This window comes from Coptis chinensis, chromosome 7 (assembly GCF_015680905.1).
Source record: "Coptis chinensis isolate HL-2020 chromosome 7, ASM1568090v1, whole genome shotgun sequence".
NCBI lineage: Eukaryota > Viridiplantae > Streptophyta > Magnoliopsida > Ranunculales > Ranunculaceae > Coptis > Coptis chinensis.
Window position 1 is genome coordinate 80,733,100 of NC_141462.1, and position 24,424 is coordinate 80,757,523.

General features: G+C 36.2%; 5 protein-coding genes across 9 annotated transcripts; 2 read left to right on the forward strand and 3 right to left on the reverse strand.

The window, feature by feature from the left end:
• Positions 1–1,382: 1,382 nt before the first annotated feature.
• Positions 1,383–2,226, forward strand: LOC147489240 (uncharacterized). The gene has a single exon (XM_086572780.1). It carries the CDS (start codon positions 1,487–1,489, stop codon positions 1,946–1,948), a length of 462 nt encoding a protein of 153 aa, XP_086428906.1. The 5' UTR covers positions 1,383–1,486; the 3' UTR covers positions 1,949–2,226.
• A 1,947-nt stretch (positions 2,227–4,173) lies between these two features.
• LOC147489241 (1-(5-phosphoribosyl)-5-[(5-phosphoribosylamino)methylideneamino] imidazole-4-carboxamide isomerase HISN3, chloroplastic-like) lies at positions 4,174–10,052 on the reverse strand. Of its 3 annotated transcripts, none has more exons than XM_086572776.1 (8): positions 9,912–10,052; positions 9,381–9,421; positions 9,066–9,276; positions 8,812–8,897; positions 7,065–7,166; positions 6,636–6,769; positions 5,711–5,759; positions 4,174–4,603 (listed from the first exon to the last, which is right to left on the reverse strand). In XM_086572776.1, the coding sequence occupies exons 1-8, from the start codon at positions 10,015–10,017 to the stop codon at positions 4,427–4,429; spliced, it is 906 nt and encodes a 301-aa protein (XP_086428902.1). In that variant the 5' UTR covers positions 10,018–10,052; the 3' UTR covers positions 4,174–4,426. The 3 variants fall into 3 exon arrangements, with proteins under 3 accessions (XP_086428902.1, XP_086428904.1, XP_086428903.1); XM_086572778.1 differs by lacking the exon at positions 9,912–10,052 and adding an exon at positions 9,512–9,651; XM_086572777.1 differs by lacking the exon at positions 9,912–10,052 and adding an exon at positions 9,491–9,627.
• Positions 9,769–17,243, reverse strand: LOC147489242 (uncharacterized). Of its 2 annotated transcripts, none has more exons than XM_086572775.1 (5): positions 17,126–17,243; positions 13,773–13,890; positions 13,007–13,699; positions 12,485–12,629; positions 9,769–10,159 (listed from the first exon to the last, which is right to left on the reverse strand). In XM_086572775.1, exons 2-5 carry the CDS (start codon positions 13,887–13,889, stop codon positions 10,134–10,136), a joined length of 981 nt encoding a protein of 326 aa, XP_086428901.1. In that variant the 5' UTR covers position 13,890; positions 17,126–17,243; the 3' UTR covers positions 9,769–10,133. The 2 variants fall into 2 exon arrangements, with proteins under 2 accessions (XP_086428901.1, XP_086428900.1); XM_086572774.1 differs by lacking the exon at positions 17,126–17,243 and adding an exon at positions 13,958–14,096.
• Positions 14,110–17,134, forward strand: LOC147489243 (Iron-sulfur cluster biosynthesis family protein). 2 transcript variants are annotated; one of them, XM_086572782.1, is made up of 4 exons: positions 14,110–14,313; positions 14,392–14,513; positions 14,592–14,700; positions 16,852–17,134. In XM_086572782.1, exons 1-4 carry the CDS (start codon positions 14,167–14,169, stop codon positions 16,912–16,914), a joined length of 441 nt encoding a protein of 146 aa, XP_086428908.1. In that variant the 5' UTR covers positions 14,110–14,166; the 3' UTR covers positions 16,915–17,134. The 2 variants fall into 2 exon arrangements, with proteins under 2 accessions (XP_086428908.1, XP_086428907.1); XM_086572781.1 differs by having other exon boundaries at positions 14,167–14,313; positions 14,389–14,513.
• A 797-nt stretch (positions 17,244–18,040) lies between the features above and the next one.
• On the reverse strand, positions 18,041–24,136 carry LOC147489244 (large ribosomal subunit protein uL1-like). The gene is made up of 6 exons (XM_086572779.1): positions 23,805–24,136; positions 23,685–23,719; positions 22,667–22,886; positions 20,301–20,466; positions 18,926–19,131; positions 18,041–18,281 (listed from the first exon to the last, which is right to left on the reverse strand). Exons 2-6 carry the CDS (start codon positions 23,687–23,689, stop codon positions 18,228–18,230), a joined length of 651 nt encoding a protein of 216 aa, XP_086428905.1. The 5' UTR covers positions 23,690–23,719; positions 23,805–24,136; the 3' UTR covers positions 18,041–18,227.
• Positions 24,137–24,424: the final 288 nt, after the last annotated feature.

A 24,424-nucleotide genomic window follows, 5' to 3' on the forward strand; every position in this document is an offset into this window, starting at 1 on the left:
TCAAGTTGGCATTGCCATGAGCATGCCCGCGTTCTTGCCAGTAAAATTTGTTTCGATTGGGACGGGACAATTTTTGTCGAAGAAAATTTAAATTGGAACGGGACAAATATTCCCATCCGAAATAGAAACCTTAAATCTTGTGAAAATGCGTTGGTATTTGACACAATTATAACAATTTTGATCGACCAAAAAAACTGATATGCCACAATTTATTTTAGCTGCGCATTGAGATGCTAATACTAATACCAAACTTACGGTACACTGTAGATGGATTATAAATTTACACTTCTAATTATGCTTCTAATTGTAAAAATGATTATTATATTCACTATTATATGAAAATACGTACTACACTTTAGAAAAAAAAAATGGAAAGTTTTCTACCTCCACTAAGGCTTAAAGCCTGAAACCCACCTCTCCACAGGCATGCGTGCTGACAACATCACCTACGCACTAGTCTCTCCTCCCTAGTAATTCATGAATCACGGCATCACGCCATATCTATCTAGTAATTCATAGAGTCCGGTTACTCTATAACCGGGTACATAGATTAATTTCTGTAACCGTGTTATATAACAGTTGGATCATCTCGAAATACACATATTTGCCTCGAAATACAGATCTCGATCTCGAATTTCATGTGTTGTGTATCTCGACACAGTTTTAACAATAAAATAACACGGTTACATATATTAATATCTGTACCCGGTTACGAACCGGACTTCATGATTCTTGCCATATCTATCTAGTAATTCATGAATCTTGCCATATCTATCAAGTGGGTCTCTTTGTGAATTCTTATCTCAGCCCTGAATAACAGAGCAAATTACTACAAAGCACTCCACCTTTTGTTTTCAGTCTCAATAAACAGAAACAAATAAAACTCTTAACATCAATAGTACTTGGACCAAAAAACACAACATATTCCTAACGTGCTTAATGCGCAAAAACCATTTGCATCAAATCTTCTTAAACGAGTCAATGTATATATATTATAATCAATATTGCAGAATAGTGGTCAATTATGCATCGGTCTGAATAGACATGTCCGAGTATCAATCACTTTCTACGGTTCGCATCGCCCGACTGAATCTCAACCTCTCATCCCACTACAGCAATAGCGTAGGGGAGCAATCCACTTAAGACGAATTTAAGTCCCATAATACTAGACTTTGGGGGGCATCATACAAGGACCCAAATTGATATTTCGTACAAGAAAACCTACAAGCTTGTAGTCAGTTGTAAGTGTCTTCATTTGTAATTTGTCAAACAAGGAAACAAACAATACCAATGTGGTCAAGGGGTGGTCTTTTATTCTGTTTTCTTTCCTTGTTTTTCAGTAATTTAGGTTGTGCTCTAAGGGTAGTTTTGCATCTTAATCTTATAAATATTAACCTTCCATTGTCTTTGTGACTTTGTACCTTTCACTAATAACCAAAAACAACCAACCTTCCTTAGTTCCTTCAAGAATAGCATTAGAAAAGGCATGGGGAATTGTTTGGTCCTTCAAGATAAGTTTGTTAAGATCATGAAGACGGATGGCAAGATACTTGAATATCAGACACCTTTACGAGTTCAACAAGTCTTATCAGAATTCAGTGGCCATGCCATCTCAGATTCTCTTCCAGTACAGCGGCATCTTTGCGCAGACACTGACATGCTTAGCGGGCGCCTCTACTATCTTCTCCCACCACCTTTACCAACAAAAGAAGCCAACAAGAGTATGATAACAGTATCAAGTACAAAGGAAGAAACCAAGCAGGGAACTGGTGTTGTGAGGATTAAGATAGTCATAACTAAGCAAGAGTTAAAGGAGATGCTAGCTAAGGGAGGAATACCCTCAGTTGATGACATGGTGTCACAGCTTCAAAAGAAAACCAAAGATGAGGTTGATTGTGACAGGAATTGCAATGGATGGAAGCCTGTTTTACAAAGTATACCTGAATGACTGAAAACCCGTCTCTTTCCTTTTAGTTTTACTTTACTAACTTATAGGCTTCAAACGGCTGTTACTTGATAGACATGTATAGTTTTAGACTCAAGTTATGTTTCCAGCTTTCACTTCTACGAGAAAAGCAAATGAACTAATGAACACAGAGTATCAGTTTAATGGTATCTGTCACCTTAGCATGTGTCCTTAAAACTTAAAAGCTACACTTAGAATGTGTACATTAATGGAAAGCATGTTTAAGAGAACAATCAAATACATGGAAATCCTATTTCATTTGTTTCGGAACATATATATTCAAGAAGCAAAAAGTAAACTGTTTTAAATCAAACAACACCTTAGGTCGCGGTTGTAAAAAGTAAACTGTTTTAAATTCTATTTCATTTGTCACTGTAGCTAATCTGGAATCTAATATCTAATATGAATATGGGTTTATGATAAGGACAACTAGATATCAGTGTTGTCCTATTCTTTTGATAAGAGCAAGTCCAATGGAAAGCTGCTAAATTGGGCTGCTAAAAGGTGCTACATAGGCTTTTTAGTTTGCCCAGTCAAATTTGGCACCCCAAAATCAAAAAACCAATCCAATCGCGTTTTATATTTTAAAGTGCTAAATGATACGGACGGCATAGTTTTTGCCGTCCGTCCATTATTTTGTAACTTAAATTGAATTTTTTTTGGATGGACAACACAGTTTCTGTGTCTGCCGTCCGTCGAAAATTAACACAAGGACGACAGAAACTATACCGTCGGGCATCCGTCTCCCGAACTTATTATAGCAGCTGCTAGAAAAAGTCTTAACTTTGGCTGGGTTTTTGACTCTTTCCAAATTTAAAACACTTTTAACAGTCTATTGGAATAACATTTTTGTGGTTGGAGTGGCCTATATAGCCCCCATTGGACTTGCTCTAATGCATATATTTTTCTATTTGTACCCAGTGGGAGTTCTCTTTATTACTTTTTTACCAAAATAGTGAATTGATGATGCTGATGAACATATGATAAGAGGTCAGGAAATTGCTCCGATAGAATCACCTTAAACTTTGTCAGTGTGACTGTTGTTTTAGCCAAGTACTAGACAAAATGACCAATTAAAATCATTCGTTTTAATTTACTTGAGGTTACGCATCCAGATAACCAGTCTAACTTTAATGCTTCCGACAGCTCTTCTCAACTATTTTATTCCATTTTTTTTAATAAAGTCAAGTCTAGTCTTATCTTAAAATCTTCGGATTTTGGGTTTCAATCCAACACAGCATCCCTAACTAGGGATTAGCCCCTTCACCATTTATTAAGAGTTTATCCCCTTGACCGATACTCCCTAGAATCACAGTGCTGCCATCTCAGAACTGCAGTCTTTAACTACATTTCATCCTTTTTTTGTACGATTTTCGTGGTGAAACACCAAAGCATTCCCACTTTTAATTTAATTTGCAAAGTTTGCAGGAAACCAGCACAGACACAAATTTGTCTCATCTTGTCAACTAATCTTGCTATTAGTGCAAACCATGGACCAAAATATCGCCGATATATCCGATATATTGTCAATATATATCGGTATTTTGGTACACCGATATCGATATTTCCAACATATATCCACCAAATATAGAGCTCTTTTTTTTCCTCGATATATATCGGAATTTCCGATATAAAACTTTATATTGCCGATATAATCGATATATCCAATATTTACAATATATATCAGTTGACTTTTTGACCATTTTTTAATTTAAATCCGATATTTCTAATATATTTCTGATATATCCGATATATATCTGTTTTTGGGTACACCGATATATTGATTGATATCGATATTTTGGGCCTTGCTGCAAACAGTGAGCTTATAGAGTTAATCTGCTTCGTTAAAAGAACAAATGTGACTGAAGTCACTAACCATAAATTACCAATTTTAAATACATAATGAAGTAAAAAGACAGACGCACAATGAAGTTAAAAGACAAAATTACCAATTTTAAATATCTAATTTTTCTTGTCAAATTTTGTACTTAAGCAAAAAAACTAAATCATAATTCATAAATAGTTTTTTTTCTTTTTTTTTCTTTTTCAAATGACTATTTCATAAATATTTATCTCAATTCAATTAATAAATACAAATGGATTCCTGAAATCACTAACCATAAAACACAGTGATAGCCCCCACCACACCAAAAAAAAAAAGAATTATGAACTACTGAAGGGTAGAGATCGTCTCATAAGACAAATGAGATCATCAAACCATTGTTTAGTTCACAGATAAAACTTTGAAAATAAAGAAAAGGAATTCAATCAGGCAACACTTTAGTGCAAGAAAATTTAGCTGATGATCATGTACTGTTCTATACCAAAAGCAAAGTATACAACAAGTGAATCCTCATTGGCAACAAAAAAAGAATTACACAATAGGAAAGGTAAAGTGTACATGCCTGATAGCAGCAACATGTCTAGAAACTTCGACAGTATAAGCATGTCTGGGGCCCACTAGACTGCCACGGACTCTTGCTTCTTATGCCAAGCTACGACATCTTTGTATGTGATATCACCGCCGAAAATATCCAAAGCACTTCCCACGGTTACATCAACCCTACCCGCACCTGCCACCTTTATCCTCTCCAAGTCGGCCATCGTCATAACTCCACCAGCATAAGTTACAGGAATCTAACAGAAAAACAGAACACATCATAACGTGTCCATGTCTTTAAACGGTGTAAATATGTGCATAAAAGGAAAAATTGTAAGTTCTGAACACATCATAGTAGAGAGATGGGGATAATGTAGTGTATAATTCAATTGAGTGGTGCTCAAAGTTCCAACTTTATAACATTAGGAATTGGTAACCGGTTCACTTAAATGACACCTCCTTATCTACGATCTAGATATACGAACAATGGATTTAAATATACCTGATAGTGTAAGAAAGTATCTAGTCTAAACTACATATTCTAAACCGTGTTCGTCCTTGAATAATGAAGACAAAATTTTCAGATGTTGTTCCATAAATTGTCTCCGTAAGAAAAACATAGGAAATAGTATATAGTCTAAACTAAATATTATAAACCATGTTCATCCTTGAATAATGAAGACAAAATTTTCAAATGTTGTCCTAGCCATTGCCTCCATAAGAAAAACATAGGAGAAACAAATGTTCAAAAATTCATAAAATAGTATGTCATTCTAAACTAACATATTCTAAATGGTTAATGAGTTAGGTTGTGTTTGGTAGACGTTACATGCATTCCAAATTGTGAGTAGGTGACATGGAGTACGAGGTAGATAAGATTGCTGTTTGGTGCATGGAGGTGGACTCCAAATATATGAACTCATTACCAAGAAAGTAAATTAACATAAAAAGTGGACGAGTTTTGCAGCTTCGTACAAAAAAAACATTGGTCGCCCATATATTGTACCCTGTAGAGGCGTACCAAAGATACAATCTAGATAAACTCCACAAGGCATCGAGTACATACTATTCTGAATAAGCAGTTGAATTCTTCATCAATATGTTTATGGTAAATGACTTGATAAGATTAACATGAAAAAGTTACTTCCTCTAGAACAAGAAAGACTTTGAATCACAGCTAACATCAAATGAGAAGGCACATTTCAGTAGCATTTTATATAATAACTGCCAATGAAATAATCTTGGGACAAAGGAAGCCAAATCCTTCTCTACTGTTCATTCTCTAGCAGATTGGGCCAAGGATAGAAAGCAAAGGAAATTAAAAAGAAAAAAACAACACCATGCAATGTTGATATAGTACATACGGGAGAGTGCCTGCCAAGCAATGCAACAAGTTCTTCATCAATTCCTAGCCTGCAAATAAATATGCAGTCAAAATTGCCTTTCGTAGATGAACATATATTAGACTAGTGATACTTGCAAGTTGCATCGGTTTCAAAAACTGATTTTAATATGTCATTTTATTTTATTTTTTTGATTGGTAAATATATATATTATTGATATAAAATTAAGAAACAGAGAAACAGTAGGATGAGATATCCTTACAATGGAAATCTAAAAGGAAAAAACAAAGTACACAAGAACCAAAACACAACGATCTCAAGTCAAAATATCTTCCCATCTACACACGAAGTGCTCAAAAGGAATGTTACTAGTTTTCCTCATGAACTTTGGCCCAAAAGAATAAGAGGCCTTTAATCGACATGATCACATCCTCCAAAGATGCCACAACCCCCTCAAAAGTCCTTCTATTCCTTTCCATCCATAGGCCCCACAAGACCGCAAATGGTATCATACTCCATATACGTCTTCCCCTTTGAGATTGCAAACCCGAAGACCAAGAGGTTAACATACCTTTCACCGAACTTGGAGAAAGCCATAGACTACCTGACCCCTGAATCAGATTTATCCTTTCTTTTTTTACCCTTTGTTTTTTGATAGCTAGAACCTTTATTCCCTAATTTCCCTTAAATCCCTTTTTCCCTGATGAGGGTGGGAATTGAACCTAAGACCTTGGCCCCAACCTCCCAAGTCATAACCAGTGATTTCCTATTTGCAAATACTTGCCTGCTGAGAAATATTTTAGCATATTTGCTGATTCTAAGGACAGTCTTCTTTATTGTGATTTCTGACAGAAACAGATAACAACAAATCCTTCATGCCTTGCCATAATAGCCAAAGGCATGTGAAGTAAAATTTACAACAATTGAAAAGAATAAGAAAACTGACCTCTTTCCCTCGACATCAACTCCATGAACTAGAAACTCGTCAGCATGTACGGCAAGAAATTCCAAAGTTTCCTCATCAAGATATACATTGCTGAACTTTTGCCACCTATCAGTGACAATTGCATATTTCCCACCCTGAAAAATATAATACCTAACCAATTAAAGGAAATAAATTTCTTACCCTGAAATAAATTTCTATATAAACAATCAAACATATTTCCTACCTTTCGATACTAATTAACTGTTGTTAAGATTTTCATTGTTGTCCTACATCATAAAACTTGCCTTCTTGTGGAGATTTAGAAGTTAGAACATAACATTAACATTTTTTTTGTGGCACATGTAACATTGTATTAGTGTTATTACTTTAGTTGCAAATTCCTGTCTAATAACAGTAAATGTTTATAACAACTAATAAGATCATGCATACCTTCTTTCTGCAGCTCAAATCCAACACCAACCTCCTCCTTCCTATATTACAGACAAGATCTTTGAGCCTTTGAAGGTCCATGTGTCCATTATTGAAAACATACTGCAATGAAATTGAGAAGCTTAATGAAAGAACACAAGTTTATACCAATAACATACCAGTAAATTCTTCCGCGGATATATTTAATTTTTTATGTTAAAAAGTTTCAACTGAAAACACAAGGCCCAACTGAAGAGTGTTTACTTGTGTTATAGTTCAGAGTTCCACACAATGCCTTTTGAAATTGAATATCCTATTGTTCTGTCCTTCAAATTTACCAATACAATTGCATATTTCACATGCTCAAATAATCACTTCCTCTTGGATGAGGGAAACACTTGTAAATGTATCAATTAGCTTTGCCCAACTGAGTTAAGAACATCTCCAGGACCTATGTCTATATCCTCCGGGAGTGGCAATGAAAAACAAATGTTCCATATCTCCCAAATTTCTTTTGCACTATTTAATAAGAGGGCATTGTTTTGCAACCCAATGGGGTGTGAAAGTTTATTATAAATTTCTTTATCTTTTTCTTTTTTGGTTTGATCGGCAAACTGTCTACATTTACATATAACCATAATATCAACAATATAGGATGAGATATCCCAAGGAAGCACAACAAGGGGAAACAAGAACACAAGAAACACACAATGACAAATCTCAAATCTGCCACTAAGAAGAATAACAACAACAACAACAAAGTGCAATCAAGCTTGGCTGAGCAAGAAATCGCATCTGAATAAAATTTCCTCAAAGAGTGTGACTCTCCACTCCTCCCAAAACTTCGACCAAAGGAAAATGAAATCTTTGACCGATATAATCATCCCCGCCATAGATGTCACACAATCATCAAAGTGTCTCCTATTTCTTTCCAGCCACAGAGCCGGCATGATAGCAAAGGGTAAGATGCTCCACAGTTTACACCCCTAATTAGAATGGACTCTTAAGACCCAAGAAACCAACAAGCCTTTCACTGACCGAGGAACAACCCAAAACACCCCATAGTGACCACAAAATGACCCCATATCTGATATCTCCAATGAAAAAGGACAATGGGTGGATGAGAATGTGACTGACAGACTCTCCATCAGCCATACACAAAGGGCAGCAAAAGTTGATAGTTACCTTTTTTCTCCTAATAAGGTTATCTATGTAAGAAGACAGTTACCTTGAATTTTCCATAATGATACTTGTTTGGTGTGACATATGTAAGAGGGCGGGAGAAGTAAGTCAATAACGAATTCCACATGAATGTGCAAATGGAGCACAAGGCGTGATTCAATGAGATTTTGGGATTTATATTATGTTTCCCTTCTCTGACAGAATTAGCCATGGTTTACATCCTCCATACTTCTCCCCACTAATACCTCCGAATAACAGATTTCCTAGTCAAAGAATCAGAGCTAAGGGTAGTTCCAGGTAATTTTCTCAAAGTAAGACACTAAGACTGAATCTACTACATGACCATGTATTCTACAAACAGACAAGATTTCTTTCTTTTGGTGTATGGGTTAATAAGTAATAAATGTGCCTCTCACGATCTAATACTAGACATATTGGAATTCTTTGTAAAAGTTGTAATATTATAGCTGATTGACTATACACTGGCACAAAATAAATGCAGGAAACCGAATATCCCAAAAGATTGTGTGACATTCTTTGAACTGGCTAAGAACTTCATAGTAGTAAATTAGTATGAATTGCATACCGATGTAACAATGACATGGCTGGCCCCTTTCTCGATATAACTCAAAGCATTGTCAGAATTGATCCCACCTCCAACTTGCAAACCGCCTAGAATATACCATTCCTCGCAATAAGTTCAGTAGAAGGAAAAATCTGTAAGTTTTAAGCATATTATGAAAATATCTTAGTCCCAACGCATGGATAAGCTTAACCCTGATGTAAAACAATGTAATAGTGGTTATGTTTGGAGATGAAAAGGTCTTTGAAACAACATACCAGGATAGGCAAGCAAGGCGTCAATTGCTGCAGCTCTGCTCAAATCATCTCCACCAAGCATTATTACATGACCACCTGTAAGTCCATCCTTTTTATACAAGTCCGCATATTGTGCAGCTGACTTATCCGATTCAAAATTTGTCACAAGATCAGACCCGCCGCCATCTTTCAAATCATGAAGAGTAGATCCCACAATTTGTTTAACTTTTCCCTAAAACATATCACCCACCCCAGTAACATTGTCTCAAAGACTGACTCCAAATCATTCAATATCTCAAATATACTAAGACCATGCAACCATAAGATACTACTGACCTTGTGTATATCAATGCATGGCCGGAAACGAACGCAATGAGCTGTAAATAAACAAGTAATAATAAATAACTGGAGTTTTAACATTGAAAACACAAGTAATGAGTACGTACTTGAACACTTATATGCCACACCACTCATAATAAACCTCTGTTTCTTTGACCAACTAATAAGATTTGATTCCAATCCAAAACTCCCGGCACAATTCATTCTTTATTGCCAAGTAAGAGTTTTTTTTTTGTCGGTTTGTAGTCTGAGAGACCTCGCAATTTTTTTTTAATATTTGCACACCAATTGCCAGAAAATTTCGATATTTTTCGAAACATATCACGAAACTTTGTCGACATATTTTTACATTTCTATTCGTACGTGTTGCCGATTGGGAGAGGTGTTGGCACAAATTACTTTTCACATCTAATAAATATATATACATTTATGGCCCATTAGTGAATGAAAAGACTATTAACAAGTTTGAACAGTTCAACAGAAAGACGTGCAGATAATTTTTGGGATGACACAAAATATACATTTCACCGTGTAATTTTAAGGCTCTTGAAGCATTTGGATTGTATAAATCTGTAACTCCTGCTTCAAAATCGCAAGAACAGATTTTTGGAACACCATGCCCAATGGATATCATAAACAGTGAAATCTCTTCACAATGCTATTCCTAGAAAGAAATCCATGTATAGAACAGTGCATTGATACTGAAAATTTGGAGATGTCCAACAAAGACTTGATGCAGAAAGACCATTCTCAGACCAGTATAAATAACAGCATTCCTGCGAGAGAAGAGTAACTGTTAGTTTACTAACACGATACCCAACAAAAATGAGCTTAAAGTGTTGTGTACATTATCAACTTCGCACACACTATGAAGGAAATGTCGGAAAGAATATGAAAACAGAAGAAAAGCCAGTAAATAAATCTCGAATAAGATAAATTGTGAAAATTAAATAATAATAATAACATCAGATTATTCATCAAAACATTGTATTGGCATTGTGGTTGTCGCACGATATACTTGTATTTACTAATTAAGGTCGGGTCCACAATTTCTGCCAGGATTTTTCTGCTCATTTTCCTTTTAAAGGTACAGACTGTACCAGCTGAGAGACTGTGCAGTCATTTTGTCATTATCTTAAAGTTCATAAGAACTACAGTCAAATCAGTTATGGTTCGGGCTTTGGCTAAGACATAAACACCACAAGATACAATAGAGTAATAATTGGCAGGTCATTTATACGGATTATTAACAGTCTTTGACACATCTACGATATCAGCATATAATTTAATCGATGAAACTGAAAACTAAAAAGCTTACTCTGTAGATCTATTATATAGAAAGCCTGGAAATTAATAATGCGCACAAAACTCAAAGCAACCCATGGCAACCTTTATTTGTTTATATTTTCAACGGTAAAAGGTGGAGTATTGTATATTTATCAAAACAGATAAGCAGGAAGACTTGCAAACAAAAACTAAAAATTAATACATAACACTGATACCAATAGTATTTACTATTAATGTAATACAAGGCTCCCAAGAGAAATTTTCTTTTTTCTTTTTCTGTTTTCTGTTTTCCTCTTAATCTGTAAAACTCAATTCATTTAATTTAACTTTTAAATTAGAACGAGTTACAATCAATGTACCATAGCAACATGCTTCAAGGCCATTAACAGACCTTGAGGTTCTCTCTTTCCATAGTGTCCACATAACTGTAATAGGAAGATGCTCTCTTTCGTGTGTTCCTAACCATACCTCCTTAACCATTTTGCTAAAAAAGCTTTATTTATAAGCAAATTGTGCTTGCACCCCAAACACAGAACCCCCCCTTCCTCCCACGGTTGTATCCAACTTTACTAGATACATCTTGTTTCCCTATCTCCTGATTCCAAACGAAGCATCTACATACCTTCTTCAAATGCTTGGAAACACCAAAAGGAACTGAAAACAAAGAGAGAAAGCTAAGGAAATCATCCATAAGGCCTCTATCACTACATCCAAGCCTAGTAAATCATAGGGTGTCAGCCACTGGGCACTTTACCAAAGTCTTTAAGTTACCTTTAACATACCTAATTAATGCCAAATAATTGCATCATTCTCCAACTACTTCTGCAGTTTTCAATAAAAACTGTAACTACTAGTGGTATACACCTACTAGTATCCATCTTAAGGTTTCATCAATAGCCGAACTGATTACTGAGGGGATCATCAGTCTAGAATCTAGACAATCCCTCACACCATCTCCCTATTCTGAATTTTTTCGTTGATGCTAATCAACTTCAAAACAAAAACTATTTCCCATTTTTATATGCATATTTTGTATCTTCTTTAACTCATGACAGCATATGCACTAAACTATAAAGCTATTCTGCTGGTGTTTTAAATTGAGCTCGTATACCATTACCTATTCTTCTTCTGTTTGGTTAATGGCTTACTGCAGTGCGTTGTCTTCACAATCATCTCCGCTATCATTGTTGGCTCTAAATTGTCGAGAAATCTCGTGATATGAAGGGCAGTACTTCAAGCAAAGCTGGTTTAGTGTTCATCATGGGTATATAAACAAGTAGCTACATTGTTGGTTCCTCAAGTTCATATATTAAATATCCATTGCGAATTGGAGATACTTCAGAGATATAAACAACAGTTCTCTTACTGTTGGATGATAAACTGCATATTTACCTATAGTCTAAAATGCATCAAACAAGCTCTTGTCCCCTTCATTTTTTTCTTAATTTCAATCAACTTTTAACATCAAAATCAACATGATCCGAAAAGTTGAGCAAATGGTTCAACGCTCCTCTCATCCTGAAAGGTCAAAGACAGAAATGAATGGAGAACATCCTCCTGACGCAGGAAACTGGGATGATGCCTAACAGCCTAAAGCCCTAAACAAAGATGACGACCAGGAACTTTAGAAAATGATATGGGTAGCATCTTTTTATCAGGTGACATGTAAGCATCTATCCAGAAAAGAAAATTTACATATACTGTACAGGTATTACTGCAGTCACAAATTCCAAGTAGTAAACAATTTATAAGAAGAAAAACTTGTGATGAAGATTAAACGATGTATTTCAAAATCTAAAAGAAAGGTCTCTTACCTAATATCATTAGTATAAGTATGAGAAGAGATGTCAATGGCAATGGAGACCTATTAAATTGTAACTGCAACCTTAGATATAATCTCTTATAATAGCCAAACCAACTACTAGGCACAGAGGAGAACCCCATCCAGGAATACGTACCCTGCAAAACAAAATGTGATCATCTACATGTTTTAATAACTTGCATCTCAAAACACAAATCTAACAAGCCTGAGAAAGTTTACATGCATCCATGACGGATTTTAAACTCCTAAACCTAAGGGCATCCCAAAAATTTGGGTTTTTTTGTGAAAATGTTCATTTTTAGGTTTATCCTTTTCTCCCGTCTTATGGCAGTGCATACCCACTTGATTCATCTTTCAGTAGGTAGTCAGATAATCTTATCATACTGTCTTCCTTTCTAGAGTAGCACATACAAACTGGAAACTAAATTAAATGATGAGGTCATATTCTTCAACATACCAAGAAGTAAATATTGCAATCAAATTATAGTTTTGCAAAAGGATTATTCAAAATTACCTGCTCAGCTTGCAAAATATCAGCATAAGATGATGAAGGATTTTGATCAAAATCTCCTATCACTTCTCCATCTTTTCTCCTCTTTGCAAAACTCTTTGCCATCTTATCCCCGTAGGCATACCACATATTACCCAAAAAACTAAAAACGTCTAATCTACTGCGTGATCCTCTTAACTTATTCTTGGAGAAAATGTTTTTTGCATTCGAGTCAGGATTTTCAAGTTCCCAACTCCCACCTTGAGTGTTCTTGGAAGAATCTTCGATGGAAATCACTGTTTCGAACCCTGGACGGGTAAAGTAATTAGAAGCCACTTTTCTTAGTTTATCCTCCTTTATATTATCAAAGCTGTGGTCTATATGCATAACACCATTCTCACGAGGATCTTCAATTTCTTCAGTTCTCAACTCTATGATCTCATCATTGAATCCAGAAGGCTTGGTTGAATCAAGGAACCTCCTCATAACACTACTATCTGAGTCATACTCGGTAAGGGGGTCGACGGGATTTCCAGCAGAGAGAAATAAAGCCAAGCCATCTTGGTCTTTTTCATTTAAGTTGATCAAGTGGGTATTTCTCTGAGAAACTTGAAAAACTTGATCTTGAATGGCTCTAATAAAGTGTCTGTGTCTGGAAAGAACATCTTCCCTGACGTTTGAGGCTGACAAAGTGACTGCCCTTTCAAAGTCCTCCAACTAGTTGGAAAAATGGGCGTGTTAAAAGTGTTGGTATTATTAGAGATATAAGAAAAGAAAAGGTTATTATTACCTGCCATTTGGTCGTTCCAAGAGCAGTTGCAAGATCTCGCCTATGATAATCTAGTGAAGTAGACTCGGCTTCAACAAGACTTTGCTCATGCAACAAATTCCGATAAATTGACTCCATTCTGCCCAAACAAATAAAAACATATATCAATGCCATTATACTATAAGAGTCAAATAATAAGGCCGGACCTGTCTGCTGAATCTTGGACAACTTCGGCAGCGGAAAAGAGAGGATCAGATTCCCATTGCCGAAAGCTCCCTGCCATTTTCTTCTTCTCAAGTCTCAACACAGAATGGTTGGTAATCTATAAGTGGGCCTCAAATGGACCCAGGCCCATCGTTAAAAGTTAATAATAAAAACCATGATTCCAGAGAACCTTATTAGCTAAATAAAAAAAATGAGTAGATCATTTCTTATTCATCGTTTAACAGCTTTAATGACCAACCGAGTTAAACAGAATCATAAAATTCTAACCTCTTTATATTCATCTTCTGCTGCTGTTACTGTTACTGTTCCCGTTTGCATGACCGATAATTGCATACGTGTAAGTCTTATTATTATTCTTGTAAATCATAAAGAAGTCTACTTTTTTAGTTTATCGATCTTGCGCTGACTTTAGCAGAGATTGAAAGAGTTGCATGACAAAGAAACAGGAAAAATGCTTCGATTGAGTGTGGAGACTGGTGGGTGTTCTGGCTTCCAGTATGCATTTTTGTTGGATGACAAGAGTAATTCTGATGACAGGTCAGAGACAATGTTTTTGAGATTATGTAGAATCCACTTTTTTATTTCATCTCATTTGCCTTTTTTAAATGATTCTAGGATATTCGAGAAAGATGGAGTTAAGCTTGTAGTTGACAATATCTCATACGACTTTGTCAAAGGCGCAACCGTGGATTATGTAGAGGAGCTAATTCGATCTGCTTTTGTGGTAAGTTTTACCAATTAGACTAAATAAAAGACATCCCTAGTTTCAATTCTGAACAATGTAAATAATGGTTTTTTATTTACATTTCAACATTGCATGGGTTGGTAGTTAATGGGTATTTGGCATATTAGCATGAAATTATTACTCCGTTCTGTTGGATCATGATGACTGAAAGCTTATTTCCAGTTTGCATATTTTTTTTTCTTCTTTTTTCCCATTTGACAATCAGTTATCATATCATTAAACTGATGAAGTCTTCACGCTAGATATGACGAATACAATGACTACGATAGATTTGCTATGAATACATAAAAGAAAACGTGGTGAGTAGGCGCGCTTGTGGCGAACCACCTAGGATCTGGGGGGTTGCGTGCGCAATGCGCCTTACAGAAACAAGGCAGAATAGGTTTTGAAATACTCAATACACCAACAGCACATCCTTTTGTGGTAATTTCATATAACATAATGTTCTTAAGGTTTGATAAATTAGTGAATTAACATGGCAACTTAAATGAACTGACGAAGTTAATATACTCCCTATTTGGTAAGTGGTCGATAGGGTTAGGTTTGGTTTCTGATGCCTTACGTTGAATTTTTAAGGGTGAAGGGACCTAGAGGTGGAATGGGAAGAACCGAAGAATGACTCAGTTCAGAACTAATGTGTCATGTTTTGGAATGGATATAAGGATATTCCCCTCTTTCTTTTTTGGCTAATAAATTGGGTAGGAAGAGGAACCACGAGTAGGGGGAGTGACTTTCTCTTCTCTCCTTGTTTCTCTCATTTTCCAGGAATCGTGTATTATGTGAACCAAACACAGCCGGGGTCTAGGTCTAGAGAATAAATTACGTCAACTGTAGAACTTCTATAAGCTAAATCTGGAAAGAAGTTCTGTTAAACCAGTCATGGGCTTTGTCTGTTAATCATGGATTAAACTTGTCTTAAGTTTATAACGAGTAAAAAGAGGGGTTTTCCACTTGATTGGAGATCGTTTGAGATCAAGCATAATGGTAATGAGTGAATCAAGCTGGTAGAATTTTGTCGAGGTTTTCTCATTGCAACTATAGTTTTCAGAGACGATGGATAAATGATAGAAGTTGGGTATGGTGGCTCAAAAAGATTTAAGACCTGGTTTCATTGGGAAGAAGAGGATTTGGGATATGGATCTGTTGATCGAGAGTCAGGAAAACCAATATGGTATGCTTCTCTCCATCATGTTCCTGTCAAACCAGATTCGCAGCGGATCCATAACTGTGTGTGCTCCTTTTGTAAAAAATGGAGTTGGATGGATAGCTGTCAGAGATTCCCTATCAGTGATTAGTGGTCGTTTAAGTATCACCAAAAGGGGGAGGACTGAAGTCATTCCACAATTGTTTCCCCAAGGGTAGTAGTCAGGAGAAAGACATGCTTATAGGAAGAGAAACTAGCGCATTTTGACATTAATCCAGTTCATGGAAAGTTCTTTATTAATCAACAATGTTTGTGCTATTGGTTTTGATAGGTCAAATGCTTTGTGTCACAACTCACAAATCAACGGAACCACACCTAGGTTCATGCTTTTATTTTTTTTATTGTAATCTTCCGTAGATTTTTGATACCCGCTGCAATAGGGTCATTGTTAGCCCCTCAGAAGGGTGTGTATTGTATATTGTTATTAGTTATTATGAGTTATTAATCCTTGGTTGAATAGCATGCATGAGATGGTTTCACATTACCAGGGACTAAGGTTAAGGCATCTTTGGTTTTACCACTGTTTTACGTGCCAACCTTCTGTCCTAAAAGGTAAGATAATAGCTGAAAGATATTCAACCCCAATTTGACCTGTTTGGAATTCTGTGTTTCGTTTGAGGTAAATGCCAATCTATCAGATTATAAATTAGTCAACTAATGTTCTTTGCCATTTCCATTTCTATGGCAGAACTTCACTGTTGTGCAAGTATTGTAATAGTAATCTATACTAACAAGGATGACTTAAATCTTTCATTGCCTATGTCTTGAGATGATGGCCTTGCTTAGTTTCTTTTATTAGATTTGATTCTTCCACTTTTCCACTTATGAGAAAGAGCTTAGTTAAAGACAAGGTAGTAGGTGTTTGCTGCTATGCTATAGATGTCGTCTCCAGCCTCCATTTATCAACCATTTAATTCAATGTGCAGGTAACTGAAAATCCAAGTGCAGTTGGCGGCTGTAGCTGTAAAAGCTCATTCATGGTGAAGTAGTGTTTCTTGCATAAGATTAGAGCTATTCTCCACACATCATCCAAAGACAGCTGTATTAAAAATTGTGTCCCCATTGTCAGCTTCTCTCAGTGAAGTATATATTTATGGTGTCCAATAAAATGAATAGCGCAATGAGAGCGCATCTTTTGTAGCAGCTCAAATCTGTAATATTTTTTTGTGTATGTAGTGCAAATTTATGACTAAAAGTTACCTTGTTCCACCTCATTGCCTTCCCTAGCGAGTCCTGAAATGTTTCCTGGCGGAAGATTTGTATGGTATGAAATAGTAGAAGAGTGGCTGTGCTTATTTGAGCTTGGCATCAGATCATCTGAGATCTTCCAATTATACCATACTTTGCAGAACCACCCACGTAAATTAACTGGTTGGAATTACTGGCAAGTCTGTAGAGTTTGAACCATCGACAAGGACGAAATCAAAGTTTGAATAGTTTTTCTCGCTTCTCTTTCATTTATTGTACTCATTATTTGCTTCTCCGACCTTTTTTTTCTCCACTTCCATCAGTTCTTTGACCAATTCACCTCTATGCAGACCCATTTTCATTTTCTTTTACCTTCGGTTATCATCCCTTATACATCCCCATTCCCCAGTTCCCCACCATTACTAGACCTAAACCAAAAGTTTGGAACAGAGAAAATTTGTAAACTAATAAATATTAAAAAAGGAGAGGATCCTCGGAGGCATGGTATATTGGTTTGTGAAAATTTGCAAACTAATAAATATTTAAAAAGGAGAGGATATCCTCGGAGGCATGGTATATTGGTTTGTCTGGCTTTTACAATGCCCGGTACACTTTGATTTCTTTTGGTAAGTGTTGAGAACAATTAACAGTTGCGATCTGCAAAATATCAATTTTTGTAGCACTCAACATGACTCACCGAACTTGCATCCAAAAATTAATCTCACTCGACTTTGCCTATAGGCCTATAGCAGACTTCACTTTCATCATCAATCACTTAATTTTAGTGTCCCTAATCAACTTCAATATTCAAGTCTTTTGTTATGCCTTCTGAACTCACGGTTTACACAAAGTTCAAAATTAGATAGTTAACTTAACCTCACTAAATTACTAACAAGTTACGACAAAAAAATAATTGCAACTGCCACATGCAAGCAAACAAGGATAAGAAATTCTAATTTTAATTGTCCATCCAAGGATGTACTGAAATTAAATGTTTTAAATTGCTAACTGCGTTCCTAGTTCCAACTGAGGTCAAAAAGACAATAAAAGAAACACTCAAGGATAACTTTATAGTCCTCTTTCTCACTACATAGCAATCCAGCACACAAAATGCTTAGAAGATACGGACTGGCTTCCCCATTGTGGTCTTAAGGTACAAGCACCTCACCTGAAATCACACAGCAGAAGAAACAGTTAGTGCTAAAATCATTTTTAGCAATGAAGTTTTAGATTTTCAATCGAAGCATTAGCAAATGCAATTTCTTTTAACATGAATAAGAAAGGACTGTTGCATTTCAAAATATTACGCAAAAGGTTGTATCACATTAACATTTCATCAACCAGTTCATAAATATAGCAGATGCAATTTTGCAAGCAATCAACGAATGAAATTCAAGTCATAAATAAACAATGCTTTTCTAGAATTACTTTACTGTTTCAACAAGAAGGGTCTTTATTACAATCCAACTAATTTGAACAAAATGAAATGGGTTACCTAGTTTTCGATATTTATTGGTCTTTGCTTTATTAGTGATGTGTATGTGTTTGTGAAGGATATTTGCCAAATTTCCACAGATTTGGGCTTAAACATCCAAAAGCTGGTGAATTATTAGTTTTCTGTAGACTGCAATAAGCTTATTCACAATTAAGGTGAAACAATTAATAGAAAGAGACCCCCACAGGCCAAAGTGCCAAAGAGATATGATTCTAAACATGCAGAAATCTTGAAGTACTCCGATTTATTCTCGACTTCTCTTACAATAAAAACATTTAAGGCTTAGCAAGATAACGAAAGGGTGTGTTAATACTCACATTCTGCCAGTTCTTCTTCAACAATGACACAAGAAAATTAACGCTGAGCTGCACATTCTGGAAGACCTGCTTCTCGTCCATTCCGCAGTTCCCAACAGCAACTCCCATGCAAAGAACCTTTTTAAGTTGGAACTTTACCATAGCCTTTGTCTCATTTACTTTCGATTCTAATGATTCTTGATGAGTCACCAGAGTAGGGAACTTTCCTGCATTTTCAACAATGTTAAAACAATGTGCATCAGTCATCCAATTGTATAAAGATTATGCATGTACATATTTAGCCAGAAAAAGGGACAGCCACGGTGAGTAGATTTAACAGTCATGAAAGATTTTTTTCATAGCTAGAACTCTATTCCCTAATCCCTCAAATTCCCTTTTTCCCGGTCACTGGATACCTTCAGAGCTATTACATGTCTGCATGTGACCATAGCAGCAGCTAGATAATACACTATAAGTAGCTGATACACTTTAGACTGTGTTATCAGACCCGGCCCGGACCGGCAGTTTGACCTGCTGAACCAGCAAACCGGACTCCTAACTGGGTTGGGTCTATTATTGGATCATTTGGCCCAGTCCTGAACCGGTTAACTCGGGCAGTTTTCGTTAAACCAATTAAACCGGATGGTTTATTAGTTGACCGAGCCATTAACCCAGTTCTCAAATCGCACAAATTGAAAAATTAATACGCTGACTTGCGGGGTCGATCCTTGCTCCCTGTGTCACTAACAGAAATACTTGCCAGTTGGCCTACCCAATCGCACCTGTTGTGACTTCCATCTTTAATATAAAGTTACATTTGAACATAGAAAATAACAATTCTTAAAAACAAAAATTGCTAGAGGGGTTTGAACCCATGGTTTATGGGAAAACACAGCACACAGTGTCCGCTGGGGAAAGAATATCCTTATTGAACATTAGAATAATTTATATATTTCTATATAATACTTACTGTGGTTCAACCCAGTAACACAGTCCAATGCACTGGTTGGACCGCCAACCCAGTGACCCGGTCCCCTTGCCGGGTCGAGGCCCGGGCTGAGTCTGATAACTTTGGTTTAAAGCTGTAAGTGGGTTTAGCCATCAGATCATAACAGCACTTTACATGAGAACAGTTTTGATCATATTTTCCAGAGATGAGAAATCCATAGAAAGACTTGACACTCAAAATTCGTTGTACAAACAATGCAAATGGAAGCATAATTTCTTTATAATATAGTTATTAGAAACTAGGTCGTCCAAGGCGGGTCCAACAACTTAGTATAAAAGAATGTGCATCCTCTACATACAATAATTTCAAACTAACTAACCTGGGATATATTGGCATTGATAACGAAAAAGCAAAACGGAATGTCAACATAAATGGCACTACACTTGCCTGCCTTGTTAAGACCTGGGCCCAGAAGCCGAGGAATCTGCTTGATGACAGCCTCTGATGCTAGAAAAGCATGGTGTTTCTTTGCGAGCTTCTTCACAAGTTTCTTGTTTTTGTTTAGTTTTTTTAGCCCTTCCACATCCATGTAGTCCAGGCCTATTTTCTCTGCCTGCATTTAATATTAATGAAACATCAATATCTAGAAAATGAATGCAGAAGCCAGATAATAGACCCTTCTGAAAACACAGTTCAGACTAAAACCAGAAGAATCCATAAAAAATAAATTTATAATATAAATAGAATTAGAAATTAAATATTAGAACCACCCTCTTTTTATCATAAATCATGCAAAACTTAGTCTGGCCCCAGAAAGGGAACTTTGTAAGGAAGGCCTGTCTAATTTTAATTAAATAGATTTTCCCAACATCATGCTTTTCCACATCTCAAAGCTATTAACAAAATCTACAAAGTTCAGCATCCAGCGCTGTGTTTACTATTTTTAGAGTGGCTAGAGCAGCACTATGAATAGTGATGTAGGCATCATAGCGAGCCAATAGCTGATTGAGACAGCAACAGCTTTCTGAGATGCCACTTCTATGTTAGATACTCCTAAACATTGCTAAAGATTAACCACCAAGGTCTGCCAGTTAGATAACCCAGGCAATTTAAATCTCTTGGAGGATCTGGGGATTATAGTGAGTTTTAGAGGCAGGATCTGAGGATTATAGTGTGATTATACATCATATTGACCATAAAGATAGAGTCAAGTGGGAGCAGCATACAAATCATGCCAAATTTTAGTTAATGATGTCAGGATGACACCTTAAACTGAAATGGAATTCACACTTAAAGGCGATTGTCACACCAATGATATGGAACAAGCTGACGCACACAGTTCAATTAATTTCACAAAAATGTGCCAATACAGAATTTCAATTTCTTATTCCCACCAAAAGTTTAACATATAATTCTATTCCATCCAGCTATGAATTTAGGAAGGGCAAAAATTCCAGTAAAACCCAAGAGAAGAGAAGATCCTTAACCCCCAATAAGACTATCTAGAGATTGTTCCTCTATTCAAATTTCCCCAAATCCCCATGAGTGGCTTTCAACCAACTACTCATAATGGGACTTCACAGAGAACCACTATAAGCGTAAACTCCCAATAGAAAGTCCTCTAGACTAAGAAAATTACTCGCTTGGTGGATAACATCTTGAAAGTCTGAGAAACTCCACGTTTTGTCCTTACCTTTAAGTTAAAATGCCCAATCTCCACTCATTGACACTACTAAGTAATATTAACCTCTTTATTTATAACATCATCAAACATTTAGGTGAAAAATATCGGAAATGATATCCAAAAAAAATGTAGGCATCATAGCGAGCCAGGAGTAGATTGAGACCAAACACAGGCTTTCTGAGATGCCAACTCAATATCAGATCCTCCTCCGAACATAGGTAGAGATTCATCCGGCATTACAAAACCAGAGGATTTGAAACTCTGTGAGGATCAAGGTATACATAATACAACTTATATTCTCTATGCATAAAGTCTGAATTGCAAAACTGAACTTAACATGATAAATGAATGGAATTCAAGTTAACATTTTGAGTGCATTCTGCAATCTGAGTCGAACTTTTTAAGAATGTATCAAACAATTCATACATCTTCCACTCACTCCCCACGATTAAGTGAAATTCTTTTTTTTCAACTCGATAAAATAGAGATATATAGTATATTAGGAAAGAAAGAAATAGGATGATACCCTCTTACATGGCAAGTCAAGAAGCAATACAGAAAACAACAGGAGTATTAAGCTACTACGGCCCGAACTAAGATACAATAGTTGTAGCAAAGACTCCCAATCGAACACATAAACCCAAAGGTCCATACATCAAGACAAATCGTTTACTTCAATTTCACTATTATTTTAAGAGTTTCATATTCCAGAACCTATTCCAGTGCCCAGAAACAGAGGTGTTAGACTGTTGAAAAGGGCATTGGAACACTTGTCTAGCTCAGCCACAATTGTGCAACTGACAAGGGTTTGCACTAGGTCCCCTCCAAAATTCTTTCCACACACAGATCAAAACTACGCAAACATACCACTCACTAATTCTGCAGAAGTAACTATGAGTACAAGTGTGGAATATGCAAGTATTGACTAAAATTAAACATTCATTATATGCAAAGAAATAATAACAATATCTTAAGAGCCAGCTACCTAAAGAATGATTACTACTGCAAGGGATGAAAGATGACTGGATGCCTTTAATAATAATAAACTAACTGAGGGAGCCGACAGGTCCTAGTCAAACATCGGTTCACTGCTATCTCCTATCACAAATTGTGCATGATCAAACATTACCTCTTCCACGTGCTGAGCATCTCCAAGCATGCAGACCTTCATCTTAGGGCGCGGGATGTGTGGCAGCTTCACGGAACCACTGAACCTCTTATCCTTTTGAGGATCATAATTCTTAAGCCCAATCTGGAGCTCATATGTCTCAGTAAATTTACGAGCTTTTTCCTTTTGCTCTTTATTGAGCTGGGTGATCGCTTCTCTCAACACATCACTCTGAAGCTTACTACAAAATAACACAGAGTAGAGAAGTCAGGAATAAATTGCATTAAATACACATGACAAAGATAACCATACCAAAGGAAAGTAGGTGTTACAAATGCGCTCAATAGTATAAATAAGATACTTATAGCAACATGTGTCCCCTTCAAGGTGCATACTGCCTATGGAAAATTCCATTAAAAAATAAAACCTACTTGTTTACACTTTTTGCACCAGACCAGGTGTGACAACTTTTTAATACCAGCGACAACATGTTCCTTTAGAATGTAGACATAATTATACATTGAAAAATACCAGGCCCCATAATCAATTTTCACAGAATTGACAGTTATTGGAGAACAGGTGTTGTGGTACTTAGACTCAGAGAACATTTGTAACCAAAAAAAGAAAATAATATCCTTTGCAAATTGAAAAAACGTGTGAGACTCTCCTCATTTGCCAAATACTTAGTTACTTACACCTATGTTTTAACTGCACGTAAGCGGTCCCAAGGGTCTAATAATTATGTCGAATATAAAATGTAAATTAGTTTCATTGAAAAAAACAGAATTAATCAGGTCATTTCAACATTTTTTTACTACCTATGGCAATGTACAGACAAGTTTGGTAAACCAAGCGGGGAAATCAGTTTACCAGCAGCCCAAACAGCTGCAGTAATTAACACTCAATAGAAACCAAACATTTGACACTAATCCTTGACATCATAAACTGTGTACAAAGGATAAAAACAACAAAACAAGTTTTCATCCATTTCTAATAAAAATGTATTATTAAAAACACCAGATAAGAATAAAGAAAGTACCTCATGGTTAAACCGGAGCTTCTTTTTCAACTCCCCTGCACTCAAAAAATAAGCAACGAATCAGAAACATATAAGATTAACTGTTACTGTAAACAAGAAAATAGTAAAACCAGGAGTTACCTGAAGCAAAGGAACAATGACAACCCTAGAAAACTAGGGTTTTGAGGATGGCCGAAAATTGAGAGAGGAAGAGAAAATAGTTTTGAGGATGCTTATAAACCCCTTCCTCTAGAGTTAGGGTTGTAAAGTGGGCGGGTAACTTTAGGCCCAATATTGAGGATCCAGCCTGGAAATCTTGGACAATTGGATCTATGGCTCGATCCGCTTGTTTGTAACAACACACGTGAGAGAGAGCATACGTACATTTGACAAAGTACGCACCAGTTTTTTTTTTTTTTTTTTAAATAAAAAGTGACACGTGGCTACTTTTATTTGCAAGAATTCTGGGAAAGCAGTATTCAGGAGATTTAGAAGCATCAGCTTCATCAACTTTTGAGTTGCAGAGGAAACTTGTTTTAGTATAACTTATTGAGTTGTTGAGTTAAAGAGTTACGACTAATGTGTAATGGACTAATGGTTCAGTACCACTGCCACATAACATTCAGGGGCCATCACCTGAGTTAACGGCACCTCCTTCATAACTTGGCAACACGGACTTTTATTTATCAGTTCGCTTAAATATGATATGATGGACATATCAAGATTTTTTTTTTGCTAAAATACATATCAAGATACTGTTG